General features: G+C 35.9%; 1 protein-coding gene across 1 annotated transcript in view; it reads right to left on the bottom strand.

Moving 5' to 3' along the window:
* Positions 1 to 15,714, bottom strand: part of LOC105520962 (solute carrier organic anion transporter family member 1B3) — a 112,201-nt gene that overhangs the window by 42,388 nt on the left and 54,099 nt on the right. Inside the window, exons 6-9 of the mRNA XM_011954976.1 lie at positions 14,704 to 14,825; positions 12,978 to 13,124; positions 12,682 to 12,780; positions 996 to 1,238 (exon numbers count right to left, since the gene is read on the bottom strand). Of these exons, the coding sequence (XP_011810366.1) occupies positions 996 to 1,238; positions 12,682 to 12,780; positions 12,978 to 13,124; positions 14,704 to 14,825 (611 nt within the window). The remainder of the gene's footprint in view (positions 1 to 995; positions 1,239 to 12,681; positions 12,781 to 12,977; positions 13,125 to 14,703; positions 14,826 to 15,714) is intronic.

The following is a 15,714-nucleotide window of genomic DNA, read 5'->3' as shown; positions in this document are numbered from 1 at the left end:
TACTTTGGAAAGGTTGTAAGTTTACTTCAATGAAAACCTGTAAAAGTGCCAAGGGTTTAGGTGTTGGTTGCACTGCTTCAGGTTTTACTACTTCACCATTTTTCCCTAAAGCTGCTAACTAAAACCAAAAACTGCTGTCAATACCTTACCATTTCAAATATCTTGCTCTGACAGCTGCCAGATCATTCTCTTGATTACTGCTTCTCAATGGTTCTCCATTAGCCCATATGGCTTATATTCTAAACAGTTACGACTATCAAGTGGTAAAGAATCCTAATTCACATTATTGACTCTAAATATCTTAATTACTGATGTTGCTTTTCACTTCATTTTTGAATACTTAAGTAAGATTGTATATGTATATATACATTTTTAATTCAAATATACATTTAATTTAATAAGATACATATAATTTTAATTACCAAGAAAAATAATCTTACTCTAATTACCTAGACAGACTCCTCTCCTGACTTCCTTCTCCTTATTTCATCTCTACACCTGAGAATAAATATGACCTACCATAGTACTTAAGATACTTTATTACAGTGATCTATATACTTCTCAATATCATCCACTAGGTTCTCAAAAAATAAAGGCAATGTTCTATTACCAGGGAATAGTATGATGGCTGGTATCATTTGTTAAATACATAAATGAATGAAATATTATTATCCTTTTAACCCTCACAGTTTATATTATATTATATTAAAATGAATATGTACTCTTTGGCTTATAAGGAACAGATGTTAATAGCTTCGATTGGTTTCTGTCTTCTAAACAGCAGAAACCTAATCCTCTTCCCCTTTTTATGTGCTCAAGACATATTTGTTAATTTTAATAGGAGTTTTAGAAAAGATAATTCAGCTAAATTTAGTGGAGAAGAAAGCTAACTGTAGATGATTTGAGTATGCTTTATTTATTTATTTATTTTTACTCACTTCTCCCTTTCATTGAGATTAACAATTCTAAGTTGACAATTAATGTTAAATACTTACCAGTCACATTTTTTGTAACTTTTTTTCCTCGGTTGGTCAAATTAGCTGTTTGATTTCTTTCATCATTTGTTTTCAGCACATGCGAAGATAGTGAAACTTTTCTTTCTTTTTGTGGTTTATTTGGATTTTGGGGCAAGAAAAAAAATGGTATGGAAGAAGTAATGGAAAATAGTCCAGACACAAGGAAACCAAGCCACCAAGCTCCAACCCAACGAGAGTCCTTGGGAGTTATTCTGATAGTGCCTAGGAGAAACAGTTAGAAGAAGCCAGTCAAAAATCATTTTGAACTACAGTAGGTTCTGGGAAATAATGATAATGATTGCAGTCTTCCATGGATGAAGAAAGTAAACTATATGTTTACTTTCAATTCTAAAACACTATTTTCTTCTTTTCATATTTCGTTATCTCTGAAACTAAGTTGATGACCTCTTGCAATGGCTATTTTTCAGGAATCAGTCATGACACTGTTAACATTGCCTGAGCTTGTGTGCACTTTGTGGCCTTTCAGATTTCATGACTGGACAGCTGTCATCATAGGACATTTAACTCCTCAGACCATTTAACAACTACTCATGGAAGAAATATGAATCCTCACTGTTTTCTGAAAATGTTGGAATGATCTGATGAGGTCAAGAAAGCATCAGCAATGAAATTTAAGCAGCTGGCAAAAAATACTTAGAGAAAATAAACACCACCACCACACCACCATCCACACCACCCTAACCACCCAGGAACCTGCATTTGCAACTCTCCAGACAGCACAGAGGATGAGAAACTATGCAAAATGAAAATCTGAGTTTAAGACTAACCCAGAAATATTGGACTGTAAATGTTAGAGATCATTCAGCCATTTTATTTTAACTGTATTTCCCTTAAAGTATGTATAACAGTAATGTGTAAATGCTATATATCAAGTGTAAATGAGTTATTTTAGTAGGTAGAAAATATACAGTTTAAGTAATAGGAAGGCATCCATGAAATATCAGCAAGATACCAGAATAGGAAGCACTAGATACCTTTTTCTCCATGAACGTACTGATTCAACAGTAATATTCAGATCAATTTCATTTGTGAGTAATATTCAGATCAATTTCATAGTGAGAAACTAATTGAGAGACTCCTACACATCAGGAAAGTACAAAACCCGATACACAAAAACCAGTAAAATAATCGGAGGCACCCTCTTGCCATTCTCCTCCTCAGTACTGTACCACACAATTGGGAAAAACTAGCAGTTTAAACTGGCATGTGGACACTTGACACAGCTCTTCCCTCTGGCTTAACACAGAGTGAATGTATGAGAGAAAAAGAAAAAAACAAAACACATATGGCAATTCCTCAAGGATCTAGAACCAGAAATACCATTTGATCTAGCAATCCCTTTACTGGGTATATACCCAAAGGAATATAAATCATTCTATTATTAAGATACATGCACATGTATGTTTATTGCAGCACTATTCACAAGAGCAAAAGTCATGGAACCAACCCAAATACCCATCAATGATAGACTGGGTAAAGAAAATGTGGTACATATACACCACGGAATACTATGCGGCCATAAAAAGGAAGGAGATCATGTCCTTTGCAGGGACATGTATGACACTGAAAGCCATTATCCTCAGCAAACTAACATGGTACAGAAAACCAAACACTGCATGTTCTCACTTATAAGTGGGAGCTGAACACTGAGAACACATAAAAACAGAAAGGGCTACAACACACACTGGGGCCTGTCATGGGGACAGAAGGAGGGAGAGCATCAGGACAAATAGCTAATGCATGTGGGGCTTAATACCTAGGTGATGGGTTAATAGGTGCAGCAAACCACCATGCACATGTTTGTCTATGTAACAAACCTGTACATTCTGCACATATATCCCAGAACTTAAAGTAAAATAAAAATTTTTAAAAATGCTCACAGCTTATCCTTGGGGAGAGAAAGGGTTGGACTGCACATTCAACATTTCAACCTTTCCAAGTGCTACCTAATGGACTGGCTTCTACTGCATCTGCCTCAAAGTACTGACAGGATCCAACATATGCCAGTCACCTGGGTACTACAGAGAATAAAGACGAGCCAGTATGTGGACATTTATCACAGATCCTGACCCCTAGCTTAGTGCAGAGTGAGCAGTCAAAAACAAACAAAAACAAAAATAAAATCCCAGCTTTTAGCTCCTCCATGGGGAAGCAAAGATTTGGACCACACATATAACATTTCATCTTTTCTGAATTCTATTTAAGGAAAAGTATTTTGTCTTTCTTGTCTTTGGGCTAGGCATACACTTGGCCCCTGTGTATACAAAGAACACAAAAATGATGATTTAAACTAGCACATGGGCACTTGTCACAGCTCCTCCTGCCCCTAGATTTAAGCAGAGTGATGAGGTAAGAAACCTCAGCTTCCAAATTCTCCGTGGGGAGGGAAAGAGTTGGACAGCATGCCAAATATTCAAACTTTCCTAAGAGTTGACTAAGGACTGTCTTCTGTCTCAAATGTGTAAAGGTGCTGATAAGACCTTGCATATGCTACAAGCCTGAGGGATCTTAAGACAAAGATAGCAGTTTGGATGACCATGAAAGTTTGAGAGGCCCAAGAAGATATGGCTGGGCTGATTGATGAAGGTTTTCTCCTATAATAAGGTCCGTCCATGAACAGTTGGAGAGGTGATTTTTTTTTCTAATGCATAGATTGCAAAATATTTTTTTCTAATACCAACTCAGCCACAGTAAAATAGGGCACCAGACAGAGTTTTGAGGCCCTAACTCATGGACAACATTTGTAGGCACATCCTGGTCCAAAAAGGAATCCACTGCATTGAAGGGAAGCACCCACTCCTGGCAGCATTTATCATCAGTTGACTAAAGAGCCCTCAGACCCTGAATAACAAGCAGCAGTATCAAATTAATACACTGCGGGCCTTGGGCTCTAAGATTTGCTGACTTCAGGTGTGACCAAGCACATTCCCAGCTGTGGTGGCTATGGTGAAAGACTCCTTCTGTTTAAGAGAAGTGGTGGAAAAATAAAGGGGACTTTGTCTTGCACCTTAGGTACCAGCTCAGCTACAGTAGAGTAGAGCAACAAGAAGGCTTTTGGGGTCCCTGAGTCCAGGACTAAGCTCTTAGACGCCTTTTCTAGACCTGCCCTGGGCCACAGGCAAGTGTAGAAATGCTGTCCAATAGCCTAGTCCTGAATTAAGAGACACATTGCCCTGAAGGATGAGTCTCTGAGACCTGGCAGCATTCATAATAACCTGACTGAAGAGCCCTAGAGCTTTAATTGAACATGGGTGGTGGCCTGGCAGAATCTTCCTTGGGCCTGTGGTGGCGGTGGACACAGGGAGAGGCTCCTCTGCCTGTGGCAAAGGGAAAGACGAGCAAAAAGAACTTTGTGCTGTGTTTTGGGTGCCAGTGTGTAGCCATAGTAGATTAGAACATCTATTATAGGTAAATTGCTAAGGTTTTTTGCTCCAAACCTTGGCTCTCAGACAGCATCTGTAGGCCAGCCTGAGGCTTAGGGGAACTCAATGCATTGAAGGGAAGGACACAAACCTGGCCAGCTTGGCCAACTACTGATTGTAGAGCCCTTGAGCTTGAGTTAACATAGATGGTAGCCCGACAGTAGTTACAGAAGGCCCTGGCCAAGACCCAGTGCTGCGCTGGCTTCTGATAGTGGTTACAGCAGGCCTTGGGCAAGACTCAGTGCTGTGCTGGCTTCAGGTCTTACCCAGTACAGTCCAGTCTCAGTGGTGGGGGGCCACAAGGGATGCTTGTATCAGTGAAACCCCAGTTCCAGGCAGCTCAGCACAGAAAGAGCAAGACTACATTTACTTTGGAGAAAGTAGGGGAAGAGAACAAGAGTCTCTGCCTAATAATCCAGTGAATTCTTCCATATACTTTCCAAGGTCACCAAGGCAGTACCTCTCCAAGACTGTAAAAACCACAGTATTATTGAGGTTGTGGCCAAAGTCCCTTCATATACCTAAAAAGCCTAGTAAAGAAGGATGGGTAAAAACAAACCCAGACTACAAAGACTACAATAAATACCTAAGTCATTAATGCCCAGACACTGATGAATAACATAAGCACTAAGATCAGCCAGGAAAACATGACCTCACCAGACAAATTAAATAAGGCACCAGGGAACAATCTTGGTGAAAGAGACATGTGTAATCATTCAAACAGAGAATTCAACATAGCTATTCTGAAGAAACTCAAAGAAATTCAAGATAACACAGAGAAGGAATTCAGAAACTATCAGATAATTTAACAAAGAGACTGAAATAATTAATGCCAATACTATTCAAACGATTCCAAAAAATGGAGGAGGAGGGAATACTTCCAAACTCATTCTGTGAGGCCAATATTACCCCGATACCAAAACCAGACAAACACACATCAAAAAAAGAAAACTACAAGCCAATTTCTCTGATGAATATTGATGCAAATATCCTCAACGAAACAGTAACAAACCAAATTCAACAATACATTAGAATGATCATTCATCATGACCAAGTGCGATTTATCCTGGGATCCAAGGTTAGTTCAACATATGCAAATCAATAAATCTGATACGTTATATAAACAGAATGAAAGGTAAAAATCCTATGATCGTTTCAATTGATGCTAAAAAAGCACTTGATAAAATTCAACATCCCTTCATAATAAAAGTCCTCAAAAATCGGGGTATAAAAGGAACATACCTACCCAAATATATCCACAGATTCAAATTCATATGAAACTAACAAATGACCTGAAATAGCCAAAGCAACCTTGAGAAAGAATGAAGACGATGGTTCACACTTCCCGACTACAAATACATGTCAAAGCTAAAGTAATTAATACATTACAGTACTGGCATAAAGATAGATATATAGACCAATAGAATGAAATACAGAGTGCAGAGAAATCTGTGTGTATACAGTCATTTGATCTTTGACAAGCGATCACAATAGTGAAATAATTGTTTCTCTGACAAATGGTGTTGAGAAAAGTGGATATTCACATGCAAGAGAATGATGTTATACCGTTATATATACTGAAAAAATAAATTCAGACTGTGTTGAAGACTAAAATTTAAAATTAGAAACTATAAAATTCTTAGAATAGAACTTAGAGAAAGAGTTTCATTACATTTGTCTTGACAATAATTCATGGATGTACCACCAAAGGCACAGGCAATAAAAGCAAAATTAGACAAATGGAACTCGTCAAACTAAAAAGCTTCTGCCCAGCAAAATGAATAATCAACAGAGTGAAAAGGCAGCATACACAGTAAGAGAAAATATTCATAAAGCATATATGTGATAAGGTGTTAATTTCTAAAATGTACAAAAAATTCCTGCAACTCCATAGCACAAGAATATAATTACCTGATTTAAGAATAAATGAAAGACCTGAATAGAAATTTCTCCAAAGAAGATATAGAAATGAACAACAGGTACATGAAAAGACATCCAGCATCACTTATTATCATGGTAATGCAAATCAAAAGAACAATTACATATCACCATACACCCATTAGGATGGCTATCAAAAATAAAGAAAGAGAAAAGTGTTGGCATAGATGTGGAGATATTTGAACACTTATATATTGTTGGTAGAATGCAAAATCCTGTGCCCAGTATAAAAAAAATAGTATGAAGTTTCCTTGAAAAATTAAATATAGAACTACCATACGATGGAGCAATCTCACTTCTGGGTGTATATCCAAAATAATTGAAATCAGGATCTCACAGGGATATTTGCACTTGCATGTTCATTGCAGCACTCTTTGCAACAGTCTAAATGTGAAAACAACCTAATATTTACAGAGAGATGAATAAAGAAAATGTGATCTATGAATATAATGGAATACTATTCACCCTGAAACAGAAAGGACATCCTGCAATGTGATAACATGGATGAACTTTGCCAACATTGTGCTAAGTGAAATAGGCCAGTCACAGAAGAACAAATACTGAGTGATTACATTTATGTGAGGCATACAAAAGAGTCAAACTCATGAAAGTAGAAAGTAGAATGGTGATTTCCAGTGGTTGTGGGAAAGGGGAAAGAGGGAATTCCCAGTTAATGGGTATAAAAAGTTTCATTTATACAAGATGAGTAAGCTTTAGAGATCTGCTGAACAACATTGTGCCTGTAGTTAATAATCCTGGATTGTACAGTCGACCTTTGAGTAACATGGGAGTTAAGGTGGCTTACCCTCCACACAGGTGACAATCCGTGTATAACTTTTAGTTTCCCCGAAACTTAACTTGAATTTGTAGATATATTTGGGTAGGTATGTTCCTTCTATCCCCAGATTTTTTAGGGCTTTGATTAAGAAGGGATGTTGAATGTTATCAAGTGCTTTTTTAGCACTAATAGTCTACTGTTGGCCAGAATTCTTACCAATAGCATAAACGGTCAACATATATTTTGCATGTTGTACGTTTTATAAACTGTATTATTTGTATAAATTAAGCAGGAGAAAATGACATTTAGAAAATCACAAGGAAATGTGTTTACTATTCATTAAGTGGAAGCGGATCATCATAAAGCTTTTCATCCTCATCTCTTCACATTGAGTAGGTGGAGGAGGAGGAAGGGGAGGTATTGTTCTTGCTTTCTCTAGGGTAGTAGAGGCAGAGGCAGTTGAGGAGGTAAAAAGGAAGACAGGAAAGGCAGGTATACACAGTGTGACTTTACAGAAAGACATCATAATTTCTATTTGACTTTGTTGCTTTATCATTTCTCTAGAAATGTTTCTATATGGTACCAATCCTTCTTCCACTGTTTGCTTTTGTTTCAGTCCCCACATTACAGAAGCTTCCATGTTGTGAAATATGTCAAAACAGTCTTGAATAATCAGAACACTTCTGCCAGATTGTCCAATGTCAATTTGTTTCTGTCACTGCTTCTTCTACGTCTTCTTCCTCATCAGCTGACATTGGTTCAGAAGCACTTCTTTCCATCAAGTTGTCTTCTGTTAATTCCTCTGATGTGCCTGTTACCTCTTGAATGTCTCCAAGATCCATGTCTTGAAATTCTTCACTTCACATCTTTTTTTTTGCCATATCCACAATCTCTTCATAATTTTCTTGAATGGTTATGAATTCCATGAAGCTATGCACAACAATTGGACAGTTTTCTTCAGTAGAAATTTGTTTCCTGTTTGACAGCTTTTGTGGCTTTTTACACAGCAATGATGGCAACTTCAGTGATGTAATTCTTTCAGATTTTTATAATGTTCTCTCTGTTGGGGTTCTCTTCCACAGGATTTACAAACCTTTCTATAGGGTAACATGTGTAATGAGCCTTAAATGTCCTTAGGACCCCACATCTAGGGGGTGGATTAGGGACACTGCATTTGAGGTAAAGCAGACCACTTCAGCACCTTCAGTATTCAACTCACGAGGCTCTGGATGACCAAGAGCATTGCCAATTATCAAAAGGACTTTAAAAGGTAAACCCTTCCTGCCAAGGTACTTCCTGTCTTCAGGAACAAAGCATGGAAGGAAACTGTCATAACTTTTCAGGAAAAAAAAGTTATTATTGTTCAGGACTTCTTGTCGTACAACCAAAAGACTAACAACTGTTTTTCATCTTTCCCCTTCAAGGCTTAGGGATTAGCAGTTGTATAGGTAAGAACAGTACTGATCATAAACTCCACTGCATTTGCACAGAACAGCAGAGTTAGCCTATCCCTTCCTGCCTTAAATCCTGGTGCTCACTTATCTTCCTTATTAATAAGTGTACTCTGTGGCATTTTTTTTTCCAGAATAGGGCACTTTCATCTGATTAAAAACCTGCTCAGGTAGATGTCCTTTCTCCTCAATGACTTTCTTTATGCCATTTAGAACTTTTCCGTTACCTCCTAAGTGGTAGAAGCTGCTTCTCCTGTTATATTGACACTTTTTTGAGGCAAACCTCTTTCGAAAATTTTCAAATTATCCATTAGTGGCATGAAATTCTCCAGCTTTAAATCATTCACTTTCCTTTTGCTTTAAGTTGTCATATAATGACTTCACTTTTTCTTGAACCATGTTTCGAGCCTACAGGTATGCCTTTCTGATAGCAATCTTGCATCTACATAAAAGTTGAATTTTCAATATGATATAAAAAGCTATTTCACTAAAAGGACGGGTTTTTGTGCCCAATGCTGTAGCTGCAGTGAGGCTTCATGTCATTCCATTTTTCTGTGAGTGTGAGTTTTAGTTTTTGTTTTAGTTTTGGATACATTTATGTTGAAACAGTGGCCAGCTGCAGAACTCATTCTACAGTACATATTAAGCAATTCAACTTTTTTTTTATAATGTCATGACTTTTCTTTGCTTCTGAGAGCACTTCCAGCATCACTAGTGGCACTTCATATGGCTCACACAGTGTTACTTAAAGTTGATGTTACAGCACTAAACAGGATGAAAAACACACAGAAAACACAAGGGTTCACTTTTTACCGTGATTCATCACTTACTGGAGAGTGATAAAAACTACTCACATGGAGATGATGAATGACACATGTCATTTTAAATAAATACTCTCAACACTTGAGCTTACTGCAATAGCAACAGGAGATGGTTAGAGAATTTTTACAGCAGTGAAGTAAGCACTACAGTTAATTTTATGCAGTTATGATTTAATACTGCGACTGGGAATGGCATCATCTAAGGTCTATAAGAGTTTCTCTGTGGAAAGTTTAACAAATTTTAACTTTTAATAATAGATCTGTGTATATTTTATTATAGTAAATCATAAAATTGTATTTACATATATTTTATGTATTCACACTATAACTAACTTTCTCTTAACTTTTTCTATATTTCTAAGCTGTGTAGTTTATCTGCAAGGTTTTTCATGTCATCACAAATCTCAAAAAATATTTCCAACACATTTATCGAAAAAACTATGTATAAGTGACATGCATAGTTCAAACCTGTGCTGTTCAAGGTTCTACTGTACTTTTAGGAGGTAGGGTTCATTTTAATTGTTCTTATCTCAATAAAATAAAAATAATAAAAATTAAGAAAGCGTACACACATGAAAACACACACACCATGGAAGTTTGTAGCACACTTAACTGATGCCGTTACTCTGATCTATAAGAAAAATCATTGACATGAAAAAATATTGACTTGGTTTAAAACTATTTAGAAATATATTATTTTCTAGTATGGACTGATCTGGTTTTAAAATTGATTTATGTGATCATATTGTTTCATAATCAACAACTCAGGCAGACTTCAGGAAATAACTAGTTAAATCAGTAACTCCATTATACATGCTAAGTGTTTATTCATCACCTGTCAGAAATGTAATTTTGATGACTTTTTTTGGTTCTTTCACTGGTCTATATATAGGAACTAAAGGTCATAACTGAGCTAGATATGTTCTGCCAGTGTTTCCCGTGGCTCACACACAATCTTAAAAATTGGAAAATTCTGCGTAAAAATGTTGGTTCCTGGATTCTCTGGAAAACCAATCAGAAAGCCTTATTAATGCTGGTCCCAAAATTCTGTATGAAAAATATAGACCAGAGCTGGGGAGCACATGAGTTTTGGGGTGTATGGGGAGAGTAGCGCACCAACAACAACTCTCCCCACTCTAACCATCACACCCTTATTTCCTGTCCTTGATACTCCTTACTCATTTATGTTATGTCTTTGGCTCCTGTAGGAATTAAAGTTTACCAAAGTATACTTTAGCATAAGTTCACTTCATGCTTCTCATGGAACAAGAGAAGATGTGATAAGGTCTGAACGGTCGGGGTAGAAGTTGAATCACCATGAATTCTAAAATGGTGTGATTGTTTTTGGATAGAGAGGCTACAAAACTACTATCCTAAAGACCTTCAACACTTATTTTGTACTCAGTGTTAAAAAGCAATGATTAAACTAGAGCAAATGAGTAAAAATAATGCACATAATGTATAGCTACAGTAAGCCACATGTCTAACATGGAAGATACAAAACATATCATCAGGTACTTGCTTTTGTTTTATAATAGAAAACACTTTATGATTCGCTGGCCTACAATAATGGCTATTTCATCTTGGAATGTATCCTTTGGTCTCTTTGGAGTGATCTATTTAAGTCCTCAAGAAAATCATATTTGTTTATTCACAAACCCTGATGAGTTATTATATGCTAACACAGACACAATTCTGTCATGTTCTCAAAGAGACAGTGGGTAAGTATGCAAATATTTATAGATTGTTGTGAGAAGGACTACAATAAAGCCATGCTCTTGATGATTAATAGGAGCACCGAATTTGAGACCAATGGAAATGATGAAGTAAGGGTTATATGAGAAAAGTCACATGTTGAAAGAGACTTTGAGAACTATGAAAATAAAAAACAGAGCTGAGATCTGACCACTGCACTCCAGCCTGGGCGACAGAGCGAGACTCCGTCTCAAAAAAAAAAAAAAAAAAAAAAAAAAATTTCCAATTTTAAATAAAGGGAAGTGTGAGATTACAGGACATAGGAATTCAGTCCATCATTGAATTAAGGTACAGATATTCATCAAGAGGGAATACAGGAAACAAAGTGGGTTTGGAAATAAGACGATGAGATCAGTTTTTGACAGGTTGAGTTTTAGGCACTTACTTTAAAAAAATCTAAGAAGAAAAAAATTGAATAAGTAGTAGAAATATCCATTAAGACAAATTATAGAAAAATATCCATTACAATTAGTAAATTACATGGAAATTGATTGTTTTATTAGCGGTAAAGCAGATTATAGTGGATGAGAAGTATATGGGAGGTGAGAAGGTGAGATACTTATGTTAGATTACTTTTTCTAGGTACTTGGCTTTGAAGATAAATTGAGAAACAGTTAATCAGTTGGAAAGTTTTTTGGGGATATAAAAATGTATATGTGTACGTAGATGGGATAGACTTGAGTGTGTTTGCTGAGGAAAAGAGAGGGTGCAGATGTAGTAGAGGCAGAAAGAGGAAATCTAAACCCCAGTTGGATCTACTAATATTAGCTAAAGATAAATATTTTTTCATAAGTATGGGTAAAAAAAGATAAATATGGATATGGTGAAGGTATATTTGCAGGAAGGAGGGCCTGAAGTCGAAGCAGATATTACAACATTGACTCTCATTCTTCTATGAGAAGAGAGATAAAGCATGCTCTTAGAGTGAAGACAAAATTCATAAATTTTATTTATGTGTCCACTCCTTCATTCATTTGTTCTATAAGCACTCATTAAATATTGCCATAGGCCAAGCCGTCAGTGAGAACCAGGAAAAATGATCACAACCAAAATGCACTGTGGCCTCTCTTAAAACACCCCCACCGTAAGTCAATGCAGCAGCCACAAGGAGGCTTTGGTAAAGCAAACATCAATATCTGAGTTCTACACATCAACATCCAAGTCACCATCAACTGAAAAATAAAATTTACTTGACTGGGCCAGTTTTGGGAAAGGGACATTTTAAGTTTGGTTATTTTGGATCAAGTAATCTAAAATAAATTTGTTAAAAATCTCTTTTTACACTTAGTTGTAAAAGCAAAGTATAAATAGGAGCTAAATTTCTTTTTTATTCTGATTATTAATACATTTATTTTCTACTTGTAACTTTTGAAAAATAGTAAACAAAGAACTATTGAAAGACTGAATTTAATTCTTTGGAAGAATGGAGTCCTGCACTTAAAAGACACTATCATGGTACCTTGTTTTGATAGTACTTACTCAGATCTACATATCCAATATCCACATACATTTTAGCAAACAGAGATCCCAGGATAAAGCCAATGACTGGACCAATCATTCCTACTGCATTCAAACTACCTGCAAGTGTTACAAAACAACTTAATCAGATGCCACAAATACTTGGTTTTGATTTAACATATTTTTAAAAGTAATATTACACAATGCACTTCTGCAAATATTTTTCTAATAGGTAAAAGAAAAAACTAATGACATTATTATTTCAAGGGTAGATCTAGGGAATGTAATCATGAAATTTAATATTTTCTGCACATTACCTACATACAAGGAAGAACGTCCTTCTTTTGCAAAATCATCAATGTAAGAAATCCCCAATGGTACTATGGGGGATTCCCCTATACCACGAAGCATATTACCCATGAAGACATACATCCACATGTGTGACCCAGATTCCTTCACACAACCTATAGAGATAAGAAAGGGTTTTACTTTAAAAATTAATTTTAACATTCCTATTAGGAACTTAACCACTTTAAACCCTTCATTTTTCCATTTTTTTGGTTTGTTTCTTTCCTAATTACAAATGATTCATATTTACTTTAAAGTTTGAAAATAAGGAAGGGCACAAAGAAAAGAAGTAAAAATTTCTATAATTCCACGACACACAGAAGATCATTGCAAATGTTATTCTAGATCTTCTACAATTTTAGTGCACAAAATATGCATAATATTCATTATGTACATTATGTACTTAAAAATCCAGGTTATTTTTAAGGTGCATACACAGTTATCACTATATTGTCACAATTTCCCCATGTTAAGAGTTCTTCTATATTAAAATTTTAATTACTGCATAATAGTGTGTTTAATAATAGTTTGCTAATCTGTTTAAACAATTTCTTGTTGTTACAAAATATTTTTATTTTTATTCTCTTAAACACGGACGTCATGGCTGTGATTATGAAATGTCCCTGTGAACACTTCTGATTATTTCCTTAAGATTAATCAAGAAAGATCTGGGTGCAGTGGCTCACTCCTGTAATCCCAGCACTTCGGGAGGCCGAGGCAGGCAGATTACGAGGTCAGAAGATCGAGACCATCCTGGCTAACACGGTGAAACCCCGTCTCTACTAAAAAATACAAACAATTAGCCGGGCATGGTGGCAGGCACCTGTAGTCCCAGCTACTCGGGAGGTTGAGGCAGCAGAATGGCTTGAACCCTGGAAGTGGAGCTTGCAATGAGCTGAGATTGTGCCACTGCACTCCAGCATGGGCAACAGAGCAAGACTCTGTCTCAAAAAAAAAAAAAAAAAAAAAAAATTAATCAAGGAAGTAGGCAAGTATATTTTTGTTCTTTAATATATATTGAAAATTAATCTCCAGAAAGACTTTCAAATTTATACTCTCTCAGCAATACATAAAACTTGAAATCATTTTTTTCCTCCACTTCATTTATTTTTATTAAATTTTGGGGTTATCATTATAATGATATTATTGTGTTATAGTAGTTACAAAGTCTTCAAACTCTATAACATTTTGCATTTCTATAAAGAGAAGTTTTATTATTCACATATTTCTGCCACTGTCTGCTTTTTTATTTTAAATGTGTATGTTCTTTGCAAATTTCCTACTAAATTTGTTCTTTATTCTTATCTACTTCTAAATGCCCTTGATATATAATAATCCATTTGGACACTAGGAGAGTTGTTCCAGGACAACTCATATGTACAGAAATTTATGCAGATGTAAGTCCTCTCATTGGCCCTGTGGAAACGGCCTATTTAAGTCAGACCTCCACATGGGCGGGTTTCTCCTTCTGTTTGGTTGGACAAAAGCTGCATATAAGTGAACAGGTGCAGTTCAAATCTGTGTTGTTCAAGAATCGACTGCATATATTAACAGTATGATTTTGCCTGTATGTGAGGGATAAATGCTCTTCCTATTTGTTCTTAAACCAATTCTGCTAAAGAATATCACAAACTTTATAGATGTGATTAAATCTATCAATCTAGAATTTGTTTTACTGTCACTATTAATTCTTACCTTTTTCTAGTATCTCAGGTGATGTTCTATTGAATGATAAGGTTTGATTAATCAAACAGGTTGATAAACTTGATGTTGAATTTTCTGATGGATTAATATGGGTTTCTTTAGAATACCTGTAACTATAAGAGCAACATTAGATTGAACATTTGCTTGTCTACTGAATATTTTCAGTTTTCCCAGAAATACAGAGAAATTTTCCCCTTTATTTGAACCACTGTCTTCTCCAAATTACCAGAATCTTGTTTGTCAACTTCTCAACATGTATTTCAGAACAGGTGATGAGAAGGGGGTGAAATGGGAGTGTCCACTGAGAAAGATACTTCAATACACTGTGAACAAAGTGGGTTAGCACCTTGCTATTATCCTAAGAGTGCTTATATTCTGGTCAAGATATGAAATATCCTGGTTTCACATGTTGGTTTTTTTTTATCTGTTAACTCTGTCTATTTATCTCTTCGAGTTATCATCAAAGATGGTCAATCTGTCAGATTTTCTTTCATGTACACACACACACACACACATGCACACACTAGTGCTTGACTTTTCAAAACTCAATAAAAACAAATTTCTAATTCATTTCAACTTTATGAGGAAAAGCTTAGTAAGAACAACAGAGATGGAGCTGGATTAGGGACGGATGCTGATGCTCAAAAATACTAAGTGCTCTGTGAGCTCTAAGGGCACCATATAGTGTGCCGCGCATTTTGCTCAACTTCAAAGAACAAGAAATAAAACACACAGTGTTTGTACTTTGGAAATGTCACACTCTCTAAGATAAATGTATATGATCAAAGATATAGTAAGTTTAATATACAAAGTCCTGAGTTGTCACACACCCACAAAAAAGAAATAATCAGCTTTTCTTGGAGGTGGAGTGTAGGTCAAAGAAAACTTTACAATGTGAAGGATAGATTAAATGAATATTGAAGATGGATAGAATTCTAATTGGTAGGCAAAGGAAGAAAAGTATTCAAGTCTGTAGAAATAACAGATGCAAAGACATGACAT

This window comes from Colobus angolensis, unplaced genomic scaffold, assembly GCF_000951035.1.
Source record: "Colobus angolensis palliatus isolate OR3802 unplaced genomic scaffold, Cang.pa_1.0 Scaffold11, whole genome shotgun sequence".
Taxonomy (NCBI): Eukaryota; Metazoa; Chordata; class Mammalia; order Primates; family Cercopithecidae; genus Colobus; species Colobus angolensis.
The sequence above is the reverse complement of the archived record's forward strand: the minus strand, read 5'-3'. Positions and strand labels throughout refer to the sequence as shown.